Consider the following 21,031-nt stretch of genomic DNA (forward strand, 5'->3'; position numbering starts at 1 on the left):
CCTCCGGTGAGTGTGCTTTGGCAGATTTGTCGCCCACATGATGATGATGAGTATATCGTACTATCCAGTGGTGGCCGTCGCTCTCACAGCCCTCTCTCCTGCAGCGACAGTTCAGACATCCCCAGCCAGGTGTGAGTCAGTTTATTCAGCTCTGTGTACTTTAGAGAGCAGCTGCTCCTGAACATCACCTTGTTTGCTGCTGCTGTGTGTGTGTGTGTGTATGTGTGTGTGTATATGTGTGTGTCAAATTTATCGGTATCATCCAGGTAATTCAAGTGGGAGACGGGTCACGCACCTTGGGGAAGACACACATGGCGGGCATTTAGACGAAAAACCCACAATCGAACGTCAACATGAAATTCTGCAGCATGTTACTATGGCAACTGCAGAGAATCTCTCTCCCTCTCTCTCTCCGAGCAGCATAGTCTCTTAATGATGTTTCACCAACTCGCCCACTCATCACCAGTCACACAATGAGCCTCGCTGAGAGGGTTAACGCCACAGACACAAGCTGCACAGCTGATGATAACTGAATATAAGGCAACGAGTAAGGCTTCTTGTGATTAATTAATTCAATTTAGCCTATAAAAAAAAAGTCTGAAAGTTGACAAGATCAAGAGTCCACAGATAGATTTTTCATGTTTTGTCCAAACAAGACACACCATCTAATAAAAGTAAAGAAAAAACACATGCAAGTTTGTAAAATGTTTGGAAAATTCTGTCGTCATGTTATTTGTTGTCTCACAAAGTGGACCCTGAATGAGAAAGTAAAAGCCCTGAATGAGTTACCATGAGCACTAAACTTTTCTAATGTAAAAAAAAAAATACAAATATTTGAAAATCATTTAAAGGATGTTCTTTCTTGGTTTCACATCCTTAGTTCTTAGTCCTCAAGGATAAGGATTAGGACTCATCTTCTGCAGAACATAAATGTTTGTGCTAAATCTAAAGCAATTCCATCAAACAGTTTGGACCGAAGTGGTAGACCGACCAACATCACCAACCATCAGCTAAAAAACTGTGTTGGCATGATCTAGATGCTGATCGAATTTCCCCAAAGACAAAAGTGACTTTTTTATTTTTATTTTATTCAGCAAACACTCAAAAAACCCCAAAGATATCCAGTTTATTAGCATTTAGTTTGACATACTCACTTTTGATGAGCTGGAAACCAAAAAGGTTTATATAGTTTGACTTGAAAAGTGACTCAAACTTATTTCAGTCATCAAAATAGTTTATTCATCCATTAGTCAGTTGATTTGACTTAACTGAGTTGATTGCAAAGTGTTTCAGCTCTAGTATTCAGTCCACTGTGTTAAACTGTGAGAAGCACATTACACCATGTATTGTCACCTGTCACCTGCTTGTGCAATAATAGTTTTTTTTAAGTGTATATATTTTTAAGTTTGTATAATTTTTTCCAATATTCCACATTACACACAGGCATTTTTTTTCATTATTTTTGTATGGGATTATATAGTATAATGTTTGTAATGATAATGATTGTACAGACTAAATAATTAAAATGCTTAATTAACAAAACAACTACATTAACTTTTAGTGAAAATAAAACTTAAGATTTTAATTTTCTGTCAACTCACTAAATTGGTCAGTTGATGAATCATTTCAGCCTAAATTGGCGGTTATTGTGAGTATTGATGAGTGTTCCCTGTGCCAACCAGCTGATGTCTGAAAGTGAAAAAGACAATCAGAGTCTCACTGGCTGAGAGAGATGACAGGCTCTCTTGTGCAATTAAAAGATTAATTGTTGCACTGTATCTACACCTCTCGTTGTCAATCACTGTTATTCACAAAAAAAGAGTGGGATTAAGTTGCCAAGGCAACATGTCCCCTGATCTACCCCTGCAGTTATTTCCTCGGTGCTGCCATGACGGTGGAGTTAAAGGTTTTCTTTTTCCATCCCTCACACAAGCTCATGTGTGTGTTTGCTTTATTTGCTTGGAGAAATTGATACGTGTCACTGGCTGTGATTAAATCCCACTTCTTTTGCTTTGGTTATGTGTGTCTCTGTTAGGATTACAGCTATATTTAGTGCTATTTAAATCAACATCAGAGAAAAAAAGTCGTGCGGTGGCGGAGCTTCTGTACTCGAGCCTGGTCGGTATGCAGCTCTGGCGCTGTAGGTTCATTCCACCTCCTTCTCTGAGCTTCTCATCCAGGAAAAAATGCCTCAAGACTTTAAAAATGTCAGCGTATTTGTAAGCTTTAACAGTATCTTAGTTTCCTACACAGAAAACCACAATACTGATTTGTGACTAAGTGGGGATTATAGAAACCTCCTCTCTTCTCTCTGTGGAGCTCTCGCCAAGATGTGGCCCACGACTTGAACTCAACCTCTTCCACAGACACAATTTTGTCTTTTTCGTGGGAGATAGCAGATGGACATTAGGATGACACCAGAAGTGCTGTTCTTCATCTAAACACCAGGATCCTGAAATTAATTTCAGATGCAGCTCAGCACTGTGTTGTTTTCATCATACATCTGTAATAAATATGTTTATGTGTGAGGGCTCACTTTTCACTTGCACTGGCAATTTGTTACACAGATTTGATGCCAAATTTAACCATTTTTGTCCACTTGAGAATGTAAATTATCAAATATCCCATCAGATTAGCACATTAAAAACACCAAGATCTTGAGGAACAACATAAAAATGATTTGGTATAAAACACTTTTGACATTTTGGAGATTTCTTTAAGAATTGCTTTTATCTGAGATTGGATGCAAGCATTTCTGTTCTAGAAACTGCTGAGAAAACCTCATTATTGTCAATATACCTAGGAAAGCTATACACCCTCTGAATGCTCTAGGTTTTTAGTTGATGGCTGTGAAGTTTCATGAAGCTGTGATTATCCTAGAGGTCCCAACAACTATTTTGTGTTTTCTTTTAAAAATGCCCTTACTGCAATGAAATGCTACTGTGGGGACTAACCTCATCACACATGGATAAAATTTCATTTTGAATCCACAAGAGTCTCAGCTTTCCAGCGATATCCAATTCATGCAATTCCAACACTGTTAAGGGACCCCAGTATGCAGAAAATTTCAGCAAAAGTTCACATTTGTACTGCATCAGAAAAACTGCATAATCTTTGCCCTAAACTGAATGGTATTATCATAAAGTAGATCTGTAAAGCGGAGACCTGTGAGTACCCATAGAACCCATTTTCATTTAGATATCTTGAGGTCAGAGGTCAAGGGACCTCTTTGAAAATGGCTGTGCCATTTTTTTCTTTCACTATTATTTACCCTTACTTTGGAAGATTACTTTGCTCCCTTCCTGTCATGAAATTATGAGTATTTAAACTGTTACAGCTTCTGAAGGACACAAAAGTCAGCCAAGGGCGCTGGTGCCCGCAGAGCATTGAAGAGGTTAAAAGAAGACACTGAACTCAGCATTGTAATTAAACTAAATTTTAACAATTGTTTTAACTATTGTACAATATTGAACAGGAGTCACAAAAGTGCACAAGAGGCATTGGTTCAAAAGGAAGGATCATACTTTGTGTTCCAGGTTCAGGTGACTTATGAACAGTAGAGTTAAACAGAGAGAGAAGCAAAAATGTCCCTTCATAGATCAAAACAGTGATGAAAAAATATAGACTTATTACATCATATTACCCAGTAAATATGCCATTACAACATTTGCCTTTGATCTCAAATGTACCAGGTTTCAAGGTGGACTTATCCAAAAGCAGCTGCGATGCCGTCCGGCAAACAAATCCTCATTTATAAAACCTCCCGACAGTTTGGTATACTTTATATATTATCATACATCTATAGAGACATTAGGTTAAGGTTGATTTACTTGGTATGTTCTGGAAACACTAGTTGCAGAGAGGCACCAAAATAAATAAATATGTAAAACAAAAACCAAGAATCTGACAGGGTTTGTAGTGAAAAGGCCCATGCCATCTAAATGTTATTAGTGAAGTACACTTTCACATTATTCACCCATCGAGCAGCACCAAGTCCCCTCACCCCAAAATAACCACCACCATAACAAAAACCAGTGTGTAGGAAGCAAATCAGCAGCTGTGGAGACGTCTTTGTCCTACATATGGACAACAATACTATTGTACACACAGAAAACACCACACTACACTACACTCACAGGAAACTTGGGGTCCTATTAGAGCCCGACCGATTACAGGCACATCGGTCTCTATTGGTATCAGTGTATGGGCAAGTGATGATCACTGCCAAGGTGATGTTCGTGTTGAAAGTGGTCGGGGCAGGATGTGACACACACTGACATCAGTATGCTGGTTTGTAAGTCTGTTTAACAGCAAACACACACACACATTTCTTTGTTATTGGTTGAAGTGGAGACTTCGCCAGTCAAATTTCATGAAAGTTGGACTTGGAGTCGAATATTCAACAATATTAAATTTGCAGATGCGTGACGCTATAAATGTTGTCCAATATGCGCCAATATTATTTTTCATTTACAGATAATATAATGCAAAAAAAGATCCTTGGAGTTATTCAGAAATCATATAAGCTACTTATTTTATTTTTTTATAAATTTTTATTTATTCTTTATTCTTTATTTAATTAGCAGTTGACTTGTACTGAACATCCAGTCCTAATGTTAATTTAGCATTTTAATTTATTTATTTATATATCTATATTCATTTCTAGAATTGGTTGATAATGTAATGTGTTGTATAGTAATGTATAATACTGTTAAATATTTTTCGCATCATCATGGGTCATATTGGTACAAAGTCGGAGCACAATCCACATAAAGGTCTCTTTTTCATTCCATCTGTAAAATTCATTATATCGGTCGCCATACTGGTGAATTTTTCCCCTGTAAAACCAGTCGGGCTCTAGTCCTATTATTCATTTTGGATGTTTCTGAAGGAATGCTCCTGAGAAAAGAGAGCGTTCTTTATGCAAATATAATCAAAAGGAGTGTTCACAGAAAACACCCACAAGAGAGTTGATGACTTCCTGCTGCGGTCCCTCTTCAGACTAGTTTTTTTTGTGCAAACACCTGTTGTCCTTTGAGTTTTTTCACCACATTAACATCCATTAACAATTACTTTCATCTCGCCTGTCTGTCTGTTCTTCTCATCTCATTTTACTCACAAATATCAAGTTATTATTATGGTGATGGTCATCAACGCCAGTTCTCCTTGCCAGGTGGATTTAAACTCACCTGGAGGCACTTTGTGTCACGGCCGTTTGTCACGTATGTGCATATAATCTAATGAGTACAAACTGCCTTCTTACACACCTGAGATAGACGAGAGGCAACAGCAAGGACAGTCTGTAGAAAGATGTCATCTCTAATTCTCCGAGGGGGCCACAAGGATTAACACCAATTATTACTTGAGTGATGCTGAACAGCATTGTCTTGGTGTGTTATTCATTTTAGCCCTTTTAAGTCCCCTCTTCTACTCTAAAGCTCACACTGCCTGTGAAGAAGTGCTGCAGCCTTCAGAAAAAAAAGACAGATGGACAGAATCTAAGAACCCACCACCAGCCTTTTAAAGCCATTTCCCCCCACAGAAATGGATAAGTAAGCTCAAAGTGTGACTCTTGATTAGGTTTCAGAATGCCAGCGCACAAAAAGTGGAGCCATTTGGTGGAGCCACGCTGGCTTTCCTCCTGCCAGTCTCCCTCTCTCCCTCTCCAAAAACATCTCTTTCTCACATGGTAGTGTTTATTAGAAGCCAAAGCTGATAGTGTCTGAGTGGGCATCACCTTGGGGGGAGGAGGTGCCACATAGTTTCTGCCCTGAAGACAAACTGTAGTGAATCCTTCGTACCTGACCTCTGACCCTTTCAGCTCAGTGCCACTTTACTCAGTTATCAACACCTAGCTTGGAGAGCCCCTGCCTGAGCTCATGCAGCTCGTCTATCTTTCCATCCAGCATATCCATGAACTTCTTCAGCTCGCCCTTCATGTTGCCCTGCTTTTGTTGACTGTCGTCGATGTCCAGCTGAAGACCCTGTATCCTCCCTTCTAGCTCCTTGTTCTGCGTCTCGGCAGTCTGTGGACGAATAGCAGAAAAAAATGTTATATTCAAATAAGGTTGTCAAAAGTACCGATAATTTATAACACTTTATAATAAACATTATTAATAAATGGCCTATTAATAGTTCATACGTTAAGTTATTTTACAGTTGTCAAACCATAAAATGATAATACATGTGTAAAATCTATTTTCAATGCTGTAAATAATGTTATTTAACAGTTTATTGTTGCACAGATTATAACAATTAATACATTAAATTACATGTTTTTTAATGATAGGAGGGTCAGTTAAAAATAAATTAAGGACAGCAATTATCCAGAACAAAATAATTTTAGGCTACATAATAGCAATTTTCCAAAGAATTAACTATCTTAATGAGGTTTATAGATACTTTACAAAGTGTGTATTGACAATTTAACAAAGTATTATCAGTTGCAATGCTATACTAGTCATCAAAATAATGTTTATAAATCTTTTATAAACCAATTATTAACCATTAAAACATTTACAAATATATAGTCCATAGGACTTATGTTTTACTAATGATTCCTTATATGTTAACAAATCTGTTGGTAAAGAAAAACCAACAGGGAATAAAATCAGTTGTGTGTTGAGTGATTGACATATTCTGTACCAGCACTGTAATGCAGGTTGTTAAAAGAAAAAGTTGTGTGCCAAGGACTGTTTGTTTTTTTGCTGTGGTATCAAAGGAAGTATCCGTTTTTATTTCTAAAAGGAGTATTGTATTGAAGTTTAAAATTCTGTTATCATGACAACCTTTCATTACAGCAGATGGTGGACTCAGGGAATTCATTTCTGAGGAGGGATACATTTGAGTTAGCAGTGCAAGTTTGTCTTTTTTGTCTTTATCTTATCAGAGATGCCAAACCAAAGAAAGAGCTTCTTACAGCTATTGTAAAAAAAAAAAAGAGAGAAACTCAACTCAGTATTTCACTCCTTTGAAAAAAAAAAAGAAAACAATCCCCATCTACATCATCAGGACTGAAACAGAGAGATATTTAGGAGAGGCACATTTTTCTGTGAGGATGGGAGGGTAAAGCAAAGGTTTCAGACTGGCAGGCAACACGATTGACACATTAATGCCAAAGATACCATTGAAGGGAGGGGTTTAAAATAGGAGTGCTAAATGGGTGTTGCGCCTGCATGACTGTATCTTCCAGCTGACTCCTGAAACCTGACCTCCACGTGGGGTGTCTTCTTTAAATAGAGACAACCATTACCACAAACAGAGGTAGAGTAAGTGGATTCATATTTAAGTAGAGCTAAGCCACAGAAAAAAACAAACATTTTTACTTCAGAAATTAAGTTTTAAATGAACAGACTGAGGCTGAGTTTTCATGTTGGGCCTCCAGGATAAACAGAGGTATTTGAGAAATTCCTTTGTCTGTGTTGCTCCTCAGTTTGGGGAGCTGGTTAGATAAACTCCTGCTTCAGCCGGTTCTGTTGTCACTGTCATTCATCCAGCTGAATGTTGCAGAAACAAACCAGGCGGTCGAGCTTTGTGAAGCACAAGAACTTCAGGCATGCCACTGTTGGTTTTGTTCACCTCCCTGCCCCAGTTTGAAAGGCATCACATGAACGACAGCTTGGATGATAAAATCCTGCTCTGACTCAGTCAGAACAGGGCGACATGAGCGTCACTATCCATGCGGCTCATGTCAGACTTGGCACTAACGGGGTGTACAGTCATTCAGCAAGCCTGGCACTTCTGGTTTTACAGAAAGTCTGATATTACTCAATAAGGAATGAGCCTTGACGAACAGGTGCTCTTTGTTACAGTCGATGGGCGTGAATCTGGATCGTTTTTATGCAACAAGATTCTCACGCTTAACAGCTCACAGAAATGTCATCAGACTTGGTTATTAAGACTCTCAAACACACTTTAAACTTCACAAATGGCTCAGTAAAGATGATTCTTGAAGTCTGGAAGCCTTTCCTCTCCTACTTTGGAAAAAAATGTTTGTATCTAAACATTCCCTGAACCTTTCCCTTCCCACAATCAGTGGTTGGCAGTTCTCTTTTGTTCTTGTTTTTGGGTGTTTTTATTGTCGTTGATGCTTTGTTCATGTATATGTTCATTTCCACATAGGGCTTAGTGTATTTTGTCAAGCGGTGATGTTAATTGTTGTGATTTGTGTCATGTTGTGACAAGTAAATGCATATGTTGGAGAAGTTCAATAAAAATAAGTAAAAAAAATAAATAAAGCTCTCAAACAACTCCAGCTGCTTTTGTAGTCAGCAAAACAGATCAAATCTGCAGCGCGAGGAAACTAATAAGGCGTGACAGAGATGTAGTATCTCTCTTTCACAGACAAAGAAAAGGAAACCTTTTCAAAGAGGCAATAATCCACTCAGTGCTGTACTGGGGATGGACCATTATTAATAGATACAGTGACCACGATGTGCGTTAGTGAGACACGTGATGCGAATGTTCAGTCACCAGCCCTCAGGCAGAGTGGTGAATAGGATCTCTCATTCTTTACCTCCGTCTGAAAGCGCTGCTTACGCCTCAGAGCGTGTGTTACCTCGCCGTGTCAGACATCATGTACTCACGTGTGCTGTAAGCTCGAGCTTTTATACTCTGCTGTAAATCACACCTGAGAGAAGTGTGGGGTTTGAGGGATTCCTCTGTGCTTTTGAACATACCTGCATTTTTGCAGTGATAGTCTCGCACTCTGCCATGAGCTGAGGGATTATCTCTGCTTGCTTCCTCAGGTTCTCCAGCTCCTGGGGAAAAAAAGATACAGAAACCAGTAATTCAAAAGGCAACAGAACATTTCAGGTTGATTCTCTTTGTATTGATTTGTTAAATGAACTATGATGTTGTTAAGGAAATAGTTTGACATATGGGGAAATATGCTTGATGAGAATATTAATCCATTTCTCATATCAGTATGTTGTGTCTCTAGTCTTTATGCTAAGCTTAACCAACTGTCTCCTGGCATCCGCTTCCAATTTACAGCACAGACAAGAGCTGCATCGATCTTCTCATCTAACTCTCAGCAAGAAAGTGAAGACGCATTAGGGAAGGGAATTGATAAGATTTCACTGATACCAATGACAATATCATTTCTGTTTGTCGGTCCAATTCTTTATTGATTCTCTTAATGATTCCTGATCATTTTTCTGTGTGGACAAACAGCAGGGCCTATGCAGGTTTCAAGCATCAACACAATTGTTATATTATCTCTGTGTCTCCACTCAGTTTAGAGGAAATGAGAGAATATTTGTAGAAGATTCATTTTGGTTTTCTTGGTCAAGTATGAAAACCTTGTAATGCACAGCTGTCAGAAAAATATGCTGGCATTGATCAAAGAAATCTGGAAATGTTCCTTACTGAAGTAGTTCTACAAGAACTGTCTGAATAAAAAAAAAAAAAAAAATCATAAACCCTCTGATCAAAGAGTCAGTAAAGAATGGTACAAATCAAGCACTTGATGGCAGCTCTTCCATGCTATAGACACATTTCAAGTGATACCAAACAAAGATAGCAGTGATATAAAGCAGGAAACCAAACGATGATAAGAAAATTTGCGTTTAATGGCAAATTTTAATGACTTCTTCCTTGACCCATGCCCTTCCTCAAAGTTTCATGAAAGTCGGGCTGGCAGTTTTTCAATAATCTTGCTGACAAACGAACCGAATCAAACCTTGGTGGAGGTAATGAAGAGCAGGAATCATTTACTTGATGCCAGCTTTTTTGATACTCATTTTCACAGACAGATTTCAGGTGGAAAGATGGCAGCAATACAAAGATGGCAGCGATACAAAGCAGCTAAAGAACAATGAAAGGTAAAATAGTTGAGAAAGAAAAGACCAAACATCTGTTATTGCTCTGAAAGTTTTATGTCACACATGCACACACGCACACACACACACACAGTTTCATAGCATCCATATATTGCTCTGAGCACTTCCACACCCAAGTAATAATTGGCCGAGTCTTTGTCACCTGCTGCAGCTTTGTTCTATTAGTTCACGTCTGGCCAGCGCTGGGGTCAGCGCCACAGTGAATGCTTAATAATTCATCGGCATGTTTTTAATTGGAGGAGTTGAGCGTGTGCTTCTCTAGACGAGGGGGGGGGGGGGGGTGAGTCACCGTCTGCTGTATCAGTGCTCTGCAAACAATGAGACGTCCTCCTGCAGGCCCCTCGGTCACTGTTCGGAGCATTACGGCTGATTCACAGGAGTGTGGAAATGCTTAAGCCCCTGAAGGACATGATTCTTTGCTTATAATCTTTCAAAATCAGCTCCTCCAGCTCTTTGAAGTACCTCCTTCCTGTTGTTGTGTAAGCAAAACCGCTCCAAGGAAAGATTTATATACCTTCTATTAATACTCAGGCTGCCAGGTGCTAAACTAGAATATCCCAGACACACCGTTTACCTCAGGGAATTAAAAGGGTCTTTAAGCTGCAGAGTGTCTTTAAAAACGTCCTTATTTTGCAACAATATTAAATTCAAAGTAAATAATGAGTTATTTAATTGATGCTAATAAATCAACAAGATATTTGAGGATCAATTGGTCATCTATGAAGAAAAAGAATTGAAAATTTCCAGGTTCCTGCATCTGAAAGGCGTGGATGTACTTACCGTTCTTCTCTGTTCAATGTGACTGTACATCTGACTTTGATAACGTTGATCAGACTTAACAACCAATATGAAGACTAGAGCTTTAATGATTAGTTGCTCAACATGAAATTAATCTTCTACTATTATCGATAATCAATAAAGTCTTTTTTTAAGGACAAAATGACAGTTGAGGATTCAAGGTTCTCAAATGTGAGAAATGCTGCTTTTTGTTATCTTGAATTAAAGTACATTTGTAATAACAAATGGCAACACTTGATGACATCACATTGAGCTCTGGGAAATGCTGATTTGCATATCTTTTTATTGTTTTTTGGTGTTTTAAATACAAAACGATTTATCAAGAAAATATTTTGGAGATGAATCGATAATGATGATAATTGTTAGTTGAAGCTCTGATGAAGATGGCTTTGGGAAATTCTTACCCCTTTTTTGCTGCTACAAGTACATAAACTGCACCAAAAGTTAGAAAGCAGTTGGTATTTGTCACCAAACTAGAAAATGTTTAAAAGGTCTTGGCCAGATATCTACAACATACTTTGAAGAGCAGTGTGAACAGAAGAAAATACTGTCTTTTGCAGTTGAAACAGAAATATGTATGGACTTCTCTACTTATTATCCTTATGGTAACTAAATGTGTTTTGTTCATCTTTCCCTTTGATTCACACAGGCTGATTGTTGCTCATTTCATCACATTGAGAATTTTGCTGCCTTTTTTCCCCACTGTGACTGTGTCTCCCCATCAAAGATTGTGAGAAGTCAGTCTTAATCATTTCTCTGCAGACAGGAACAGCATTTAACCAGGAACGAGCAAAGGTCAAAAGAGCGTGTGGCCGTGCGGGGCCCATCCTCATTAGAAATAACAGCACCATTATGCCCCGCTGAGCTGACAGTCAGCTAGTTTGGATTATGGATGACTGATGCAGTTGACATAAGGCGATGCTGCTAATGGCATTTGTGCCAAAAAATTTCCTGCTGCTCTGACAACAGACAAAGCCAGTGGATGAATTCACATCACCCCAGTCTGACTATTTTCACAGTGGAGTTCAATTGAACCAGAACAGGATGGACATTAAGTAAATTGGTGGGGAAAAAACAGCAGCACAGAAAATAAGATAAAAGGAAATTGAGAGAAAAACATTGGGCGGCAAAAAGGTCTGGGTTCAGCTGGGTAGGCAAAAATAACAAGACCGATCCATACAAAACCCAAGATCCCACAACAAAACCTATCATTTTCTACCAAGGTGTAATCACCTCCTGAGGGAGAGGAGTGGTACAGAGTAGGATGCGAAGAGCTGGTGCACAGTGTGGAGCCACACTGAAATGTTGGTGTGAGGAGGAGAAAGTAGATCTTTAACATTCAGAGATGAAAAGGAGGGTGTAAACATGAAGACTGGGTTTCTTGTGTATGAAAAAAGAATGAAGGGGACTGAGTGAATCCAAAATTGTCAAAGTAAACTTCCAGGAAAGCATTGTTTTAGAAACTTTACAGACAATCCTGCAGTACATTAGTCATGGAACAAAAGGGGTTGAGAGGAGTCTCACCTGCTCTTTGTCCTGCAGCTCAGTCTCCAGCTCCTGCACTCGTACAGACAGTTGGGCGTTTTTCTGCTTCTCCAGATTGGCTTCGTTACACTGAGCTTCTAGTTCTGCAATCTGCACACACAAAGGGAAAAAAGTTGTTTATTAAACATGTCACATTGTTATTGTGATACATGTTTTAAAACATATTCCCATTTTTGTTTGCCCATCATATTTGTTAATTTGTGTTTGAGAAATCCTGAATATGCTGAATATTAAAAGTGATGTCATCTTGTAAACTGACAGGAAAAAAACTTGCAGCATCTTACAAAATGAAGAGTATCATTGCAACACCAGCCCAGCTGCAGCAGCAGCCCACATTGATTATGAAACTAAAATGATTCTATTTATAGTGGACTCTGGTGCAGGGAACACAGAAACTAATAAAATGCACAACACTTTCCTCACTTAGAGTGAAGAAACTGGCGATTTATCACAATTTGCTGAGGGATTCACTCACCATCCCACTATACAGATTTTAAGTGACAGATTAATTTAACGAGGATGGATCATCAACTCATTTTGTGACAGTTTGTAGTGCAGTTTGTGTGCCTGTTATAAAAGAGGCAACAGTGTTCCCAACCTGTCACCTTTCCTGCCAGCAGAATTATTGGGTTTGTGTACATTATTTAACTCCCCTGACTGTATTACCTTTTCCCTGAGCGTGTCACTCTCTTCCTTGTAGGCACTAAGTTGTTTCTTCCAGCTCTCTACGTTAGCGGAGGACTCCTGCAGTGCGTCCACCAGCCTGGCATTATTTTCTCTTAAAGTCTGCAGCTCTGTTTCCCACTTCTTGGCGTTGGTGTTGCTGTCAGACAGGAGAGACAGAGACAGGGAGAGAGAAGGATCCAGGAGGAAAGTTATTAATGTAGGGACAATTTAGACAAGTTAGTGCTGAAATGCCTGGGGCTTGTGCCCACTGACATGACACATAATGCCACAGAATCCTTCCACTCATGACTATTTAATTAGCTGTGATGTACATCACATTGTCAAGAGATATTTCAATCAGAAAAAAAGGAAATGGGTGGAAAAGTCTTCAAAGGTCTAATGAGCTGCAGCATGGATATGTGCCAACATACATTTTGTTATCTTTTCATACCGCAGAGTGTTTGTTTCTGTCTTATCAATAAGGTCAGAGAGGTTGTGATGTATATTTAGTATGCATCACTGTTCCCTTCCTTATGCATGGTTGGTTTGAAGTGTTCTGCTCTCCATCAAATGCGGACAGACTTGCAGCGCAGCATTCTGCAGTCCTCGGCTGTTTCACTGCTATGACACACTTCCACAAAACAAAATCTCAAAGCCTTGTGAAGGCATGAAAAAGGGCCAACAAAGACAGAGAGCAAATGGTGGACCAAACTGTGTTTTAGAACCACAAGCTGGAGAAGTTTAACGATACATTTAAGCCTGATGCACTGAGCCCAAACAAATGTTTCTCTTTTAACAACATTTTGTTCAGCTTTACTTTACAGATTTGTAATTTCCTAATAATTCCCTAGGATGTTGCCTGAAAATAACTTTCTGATTTAGTACTAATTACGAGAGACAGTTACGTTTAATAAGTTGCCCAAAGGATTGTTTTTATTGAACTAGTTGATGTATACCAAAGAAAATATTAATTAGGCAGAAACTAACAACTTGCAAAGAAGAGAGAAGCACTTTAGATTTCTATAGCTGACTTTTTTTTTTTTTTGCAACAATGTTCCTTCCTCTGGGCTTAGAAGGTATACCTTTTCAATGGATTTATATTTTCTGAGGCGACTGGATGGGAAGTGAAGAGACTGTTGATTTTAAATAACGAATAAAATATAGCTAATAGGCATTATTTTTTTCAAGGTAAACTTCAACCAATGAAGTAAGAAAAGGCCAGAAAATAATAGGAAAGAAAAAAATATTTGTACAGTATATTATATAAAGATTCTTGTAAGATAAATATCAACTTCAATAGGACAAAGGTTTCACCTAAGAGAGCATAAGTGATAAGAAATATTTTTTTTAATCTGTAACAAAAGGTGGTCGATTTAGAAATATTTTTTCCACCTATTTTTTTTCAAAGGTGAAGGGAAAAATATTGTAGAAAAAAAAAGAAACGTGGAAAAAAAAAATCAGGGCTTCTGCATAAAGCATATCATAAATCAACCAACAAATTAAATGTATATCCATTAGTCATTTTTCACAGGAAACTTCTGTATTTGTTGAATGATATACTTCCCTGTAGATGAATACATATTTTAAATGCTGTGTACTGATTAAGAGGTTATAGGTCACACTAGCAATCTTCCATATCATTAGCACTGAATTGTCCTGTCCAGGAATTAATGTATAATTATATGCCAGCTCCTTTCGAGGAACTACTGGAAAATAGAGCATTACTAACACCACTCGTGCAGATGATCTATGTCTTATTTTCTTGTGTGTGTTAAGTCTAAAGTATTGCCATGAAAGGTCTGCTAATTGGTCTTTTTTTAATACCTCAGAGCTGTTTATCCCATCTGGATCAAATGTGTCTCAATGAATTTTTGTTGCTACCCAGCACTAATTCTGTCTACATTTTCTCACTGTAGTTTTAGTTGACTCTGGTGCCCTTGGGTCATTTTAATTCCATCTGGAACCACATCTGGTGTTTCATGCAATTACAGATTTATACACTCAGCATCTGGATTATAAAAGCCATAGAACCGAATGGTGGAGTCGAGCAGTGTCACTCTTTTGATTAGATCAGATGATTTCTGAGCCCCTAGGGGACATGATATCATCCAAGCAGCAATAAAATGAAGAGGAAGAACATTTGAGCACAATTTGATGCAAAGACAATTAGAAGACAAGGGGGGGGGAAAGCGTGAAAGTGCTCAGGAGCTACTGTGAGTTCAAATGATATAATTCCCTTTGAAGTGAGTTTTGCTGTTGTGTGAGATTATGTGGCACGTGATTTCGTCATGAAAGGAAAGGAAACATTTAGATGCACGTCACATTGAAGACGTTCTTTTGTGGTTTCCATGAGAGGGAACCTTACCTCTGTTCTACGGCACTCTTGAGACGTTCGTTCTCAGTCTTCAGCACTGCAGCCTCGGGGCCAACATGAGAGATTTTCTCATCATCTGTCCCATTAATGCTGGACGCCTGGTTGGTTGAAGGCGTCTCACGTCCAGACTCCTGGTAAGGAACAGAGGGAGGCGTGTTATGGTTCAGGACAGGTTTTAATTCAGTCTACCTGCAGGTCTTTCTAGAGGTCTGATAGGTTAAAATCCATAAATATGTGTCTCATAAATCTTGCTCTGACTGTGAAAAAGGCCTCTGGGGTCCTTTCGGTGAAACACTGTAAACACCCTGGACAAGCCAGTGATGACAGCGAAGGAGTGGGTAAAAACTGATGCCAGAATTTGTCATGTCATATGGCCCTGCAGCTTTGTGTGTCTCAGAGCTGAGTCTGATTTCTGCCATCTGGAGTCAGTGCAGGCAGAGAGAAGGCTGCTGGATCTTACTGACAGAATTATCAATTTGACATCATTTGTTTTAAACTAAGAAGCTTTAATTGTTTTATTATCGCCACTGGCTTCCTTGTTCTCTGAACTGCTGTGGTGGTAGTAAGTAGCTCAGAATGACCTTTGACCTCTCTTTTATGACAATTCACACTCTAATATGAATGATTTCTGTTGGGTTGACATGTAATATTCAACACAAGCTTCACAGGCCTGTGTTCATATAAATATTTGAAGTTAACTCTTTTTAATGCCTGATTATGCCAGAAGCTATTTCTAAACACGGAATCTGTACACGTTGGTGTTTGTGAAGAAAAGTAAGATTAACTGAAATGTTTTAGTGCTTCTTTCCTCCGCTGTGTTGCTATTTTTTTCCATGTAAAGGCCAACAGTGACTGTAGAGGAGACAGCAGGACAGCAGAGGTGGTGTACTGAATCAGAATTTCAGACAGCAGAGAGATATAATTTACCTGGGAGTGATTACTCATTGTCTCCACCTTGTCTTGAGATTTGTCCCTCGCTAGCTTGGCCGCTTCCTTTACCTCCTGGAACTTCTCAGAAAACTGAAAATTGAAGAGAGAGATGCGAAAGAGCTGTGATGATCAGTGGCAGTATAGGCTGAAATGTCAAACGCAGCATGGCTCATTTTAACATGTTTTGGGAGATGATCAGCCAATTATTGAGTGAAAGTCGGGATTTAAGAATCAGATATGGCCCCTAAATCTTTTTCTGATTGCTTCTCTTCCCCATCGGATTCAATTAATAACCAATTTTGCACCGTCACACTCTAGTTTCAGGACAAATACATAAGTGAATTATCTTCAAGCTTTATGGATGCTTCTGTCATGTGATGTTGCAGAGATGTCTCCTCTCACCTTGGCCAGTTGCTGCTCCGAAGCAAAGCCCAGTCCGAACACAGTGTTGGCCCTGCTGTCCGCCCACTGACCAAACTTCTGCGATGTCTTGGTGAACGTCATGTTGGGTGTGATGGTACTGTTGATGATCACCTGCTAGGACAAAGCAACATATTCATTTGCAACCCCAAGACTTACACAATGGTTTCTCAGGTCTATCAGACTGACACACTCCCTCAGAAACATGTCTGCTGCTGTGTTTTGAAAGTTGTGCTGTCATTCAGCCAAGAGATTTGAAGAATGAGCTCCAGCAGGAACAGGATGAATAGTCCTACTGATTATGTAAAAGGACAATCTTCTATTATAGCTCCATACAGAGGAAATCTGTAGTACCCTGCCCATCTCTTTCACCATGCCCACACTGATAAGTTTGATTACAATTACAACAAACATATTTTTTATGTTTGTCTAAAAATGATCCCCACTTCATAAAAAACAGTGATTCATATGCATGTTTTAGAGCCTCTCTAGAATAAAAAGCTCTCTTAAGAAAACTCAGTACTCTTTCTTCTGTGCAGAGGGAAACACATTTTATACATAAAAACACAAAGAAATTAGATATACATTTGTAATGAAGAATGGCAAATGATGAGAGTCTCACAAAGTCCTGTGGATCAAAGAATCCATCTACCTGCCACCAGGTTTCACATAAAACAAACACAGAATCAGACATGTAACTCGTAAATGTTTTCCAACTAGGAACGTAAGGCTGCCTGATATGAGATAATGTTGTTGAATATTGTGAGAATGATATTACTTGCAACAAATGAACAGGCAGTCACTCTTGACTCACATGCACTCATTTTGTCACATTTTACTTGCCATGCAGAGTATTATAGCAGCATTAGTCTAATGACCCTCACTCACATGCGTGTAGATTCTGCCCATAACACAATGTCTTACAACGAGTGCTTGGCCTGACTGTCCAGAGAGTTAACATCATGATCTCAGCCTTTCGCTATGTGTTTAGCATGCAAGCTGACACTGCGATGATTTTAACAAAACATAAGGGAGGGTCTGTCTGTGCAGACAAATTTGTGATTGAGCATCAAAATTTTTTTCTGAATTGACAGGTACGGCCATATCGCACAAACAGTCTTTGTTATACTTAATAATGACTCATATTTAAATGAAGGACAAATTGTTAATGGAGGTTTTACAGCTGCCAAAAAACTTTTATCCAAAGACGGCTGCCGCCTCACAATCTCTATATTTCACAACATTTGTTGTATAATGTGAGCTGTCAACTGCCTGAATTAATAATGTAAAAACCTCCAATTTGGAGATGTGGTCACATGATGCAGTGCAAATAAAGTGGAACTTGGTAGGCCATGAATATAGAAACATCTACATTACACCACACAAATTATTGTAGTAGGGGCAGGTACATACTACATGTGTATGCAAAACATTTCAATTTCAATTATCGAAAGCAAAAGTAGAAAACGGAATAACTGGATCGTATGGCCATAGTGTACTAGATTCCATTAAGATACGGCAGTGAAATCCCACTTGAAACCATGTAACCCTCTCTTTAACAAATATTTAAAAATATTTGTGATAGTTATCAGGTGATAAAACCAATGAGCTGTTGATCTTTATGAATCAAGAATCCATAATCTAAGGAATCCCCTGCCAGAGACATAAACCATATCTGTGGCCCTAGCCTTCAATGTGGAAAAAAAAAGCTTGAATCAAAAATGTAACTGAATCGTGACCTTAAAAGCAAAAGTCTAATCAAATCATGGATTTGGAGGCTCGTGACACCCCTATTTGTACCCTTCATTTTGTTCCACAATTGCAAATAAAGATTTGTTCACAACAAAAGTAAATAAATATATATAAGCTTGACACACATAAAAAATGACACATGCACTCAGTGGTGACTGCTGGCCCACTAACCCCTAAGTAGTCAAATTACAGTCTCCATATTTGCTACAGTACACGTTCACCTGTTGTCGTAGCTATGCAGTAAATCAGCTGCTCGAAAACATCTGCTGCAGTCTAAAATTGTAACTTGTGCACAAGGCAGCGACAGGAAAACCAATACATGCTTGTATCACATTTTCAGCCTGACCAGACTGCATTGACTTGTGTGTTTATTGCATCACTGTAGATGTAAACACAACAACACAACAAACTGCTTTATTTTATGACTGTGCATGTACACAAACCCAATGTCGCTACCAAGATATAAGAGACCTTAAAAAAACAGCACATGCAAATTACCCCAACAATTAAGAAACAATAGAAGACAGTTTAATCACAGTGCAGCCCTTGTTTCATAGCAACATGGCTCTGATCACAGGACTTGAGAATTCAAATTGCTGACAGACTCGTGTCCTTTTCTACGCCCCCACCGTCTCCCTCTCCATCTTTTCAGTGGCTGAGGTGTTAAAACACTTTACACTGCATCATTACTGGACATAGAGACCCAAAAAAGCAGAGATTGAGTTAACTGAATGAGAACATAAGCCCAATCAATACCCTCTTATGCATTTCTGACCCATTCACAACAGTGTGAATGGTTCGTAAAGAGAGCGATCACTGCACATACATAGAAAAAGACCTTTGTCCCACACTGCAAAGTTAACAATCGCAAACTTCTGATTCAGGCTCCATCTACTGTATCAAGGGTTCATAAGGTGCTGATAGCCTGATTTAAACACCGTCACTCTTACTGAGGCTTTATCAAAACAAAGGTTACCCAATTTCCCCTGAAGAGGAACCTGAGCAAAGCCTGAACAACACTAACACGTCTAATCTCAAGCAGCTGAGTGAATATTTAACAGAGCTCACTGTGTTGGCAAAAAGAGGAGTGTTAAGATAAGATGAAACTTTAATGATCTTTGTGAAGAAACTGGGACATTGCTGCAGAATAAAGCAAAAATAAATAAATAAATAAAAGGAAAGAATGAGGTAACCAGACGGTAAACACACGTAATCAAATATGTGAATCGTTTCCTTTTGATAAAAAATATGCAGATTACCCTTCAATTTATCAGATGTATCTTATGTTGTCAGTCAGCATGGTAATGCAAGGTGTAAATGTGTGCTCAAGACACATTTTCATCATGCACCAACATTTTTTCTACATGTCCAGATTGCATTTAATACCACGTGTAAATGGGGTGTTAGAGTCTATATTTCTTCTCAGGGTTGTCTCTTTGGGTTTGCTAGAAATGCTGTCAGGGCTTCGTCTACATAATCATGTTCCAAGGTTCTGCTTTAAGTTGTACCTCTTCAAACTGACATCCCACTTGTCAAATTCAACATTGAACTAAGGTACTTAACCCATCAATTGTTGGGCTGAGAGGCCTGAAGTGCTATTTTCTAACAGAAAAGTTAGACATGGCATTTAAAAAAAGAGTGAAATGAGACAAGATCTTCCTGTTTTTTTTTAAATTACCTACAGATGGAACGGCACAGAATAAAGCTACAGTGAGTCACGGAGCCTGCAAATACTTTATTTAATCAGGAAGTCTTCATTGAGATTGAGATCTCATTTTAGTGGGACCTGCCTGCATCTGCACTGTGTAACAGGAGCAAGGTCAACTTTATACTCCCAACTATGGCTGCACCATAACCAAATAGTATTGACTGAAAACAGTGTTGTTATTTCAAGCTCATTGTCATGAAAAGCTCACAGAATTGATAATGAAGGTTTTTTTTGACACATATGAAGAGTTTTGATCGATGTAGAGCTGAACAAAATGAACTACTTGATCGACAGGAATCTAGAATCCTTTTATTGGTCGTTTTAAGTCATTTTCAAGCACAAATACCAAACCTTCTCTACAGCCACGTTCTCAATTGCTAGGATTTTTTTCCTTTTAGGTTTGTGAACTGAATATGTTGAAGTTTTGGATTTTTGGTTGGATAAAGTCATTTTAAGGCATCACTGTGGCCTTGTGATGGACATTTTTTTGCATTGCTGACCAAACTATTAATCGGTTAATGGATAAAGTAATTTTTTAATAAGGCAAAAAAAGCACTTTTAAAATGCTTGCTTTCTGAATGGAGTTTAGATGGTTCAGAGCTATGGTATGCAGCAGATTCTTTAATCCTGGCAGAGATCTGCACTCTACTAAGTGCACTTTTCTAGTTAATACCATGTTATGGTTGAACGTCTACAGACACATAAGTAGAAACATGAGTATGGGTGGGCTCTGTGACTGTATGCTGGCATGTATGAGTGTATGACTTAGTGAGCAAGCGAGTGAGAGTGGGAGGGTGAGACAGAGGGAGGGAGAGTGGAGTGACGCTGGCAGCTGTGCCGGTGGTGAGCTGGGCTGAGGATCAAGTGGCACAGGAGGTGCAGAGCGAAGTTGGGCTGGCCAACGACCGGAGGGTCAGTTAGAAACCCCAAGACAGCCAGGAGGTTATAGGAGAAATCTTCCTCAGCTGATTATGTGTCTGCAGAGTGCACAGAATC

General features: G+C 38.9%; 1 protein-coding gene across 3 annotated transcripts in view; it reads right to left on the reverse strand.

Moving 5' to 3' along the window:
* Positions 1–3,420: 3,420 nt before the first annotated feature.
* The window catches only part of homer2 (homer scaffold protein 2), a 33,473-nt gene continuing 15,862 nt past the window's right edge, over positions 3,421–21,031 (reverse strand). For 2 of the 3 annotated variants that reach the window (XM_059349498.1, XM_059349481.1), the window contains 7 exons: positions 16,558–16,692; positions 16,153–16,245; positions 15,217–15,356; positions 12,852–13,008; positions 12,165–12,275; positions 8,679–8,759; positions 3,421–6,026 (listed from right to left, as the gene is read on the reverse strand). In XM_059349498.1, coding sequence (XP_059205481.1) covers positions 5,838–6,026; positions 8,679–8,759; positions 12,165–12,275; positions 12,852–13,008; positions 15,217–15,356; positions 16,153–16,245; positions 16,558–16,692 — 906 coding nt within the window. In that variant the 3' untranslated portion in view covers positions 3,421–5,837. The remainder of the gene's footprint in view (positions 6,027–8,678; positions 8,760–12,164; positions 12,276–12,851; positions 13,009–15,216; positions 15,357–16,152; positions 16,246–16,557; positions 16,693–21,031) is intronic. The other variant, XM_059349490.1, reaches the window with a different exon arrangement.

The sequence above is a fragment of the Centropristis striata genome, chromosome 2 (genome assembly GCF_030273125.1).
Source record: "Centropristis striata isolate RG_2023a ecotype Rhode Island chromosome 2, C.striata_1.0, whole genome shotgun sequence".
Lineage (NCBI taxonomy): Eukaryota > Metazoa > Chordata > Actinopteri > Perciformes > Serranidae > Centropristis > Centropristis striata.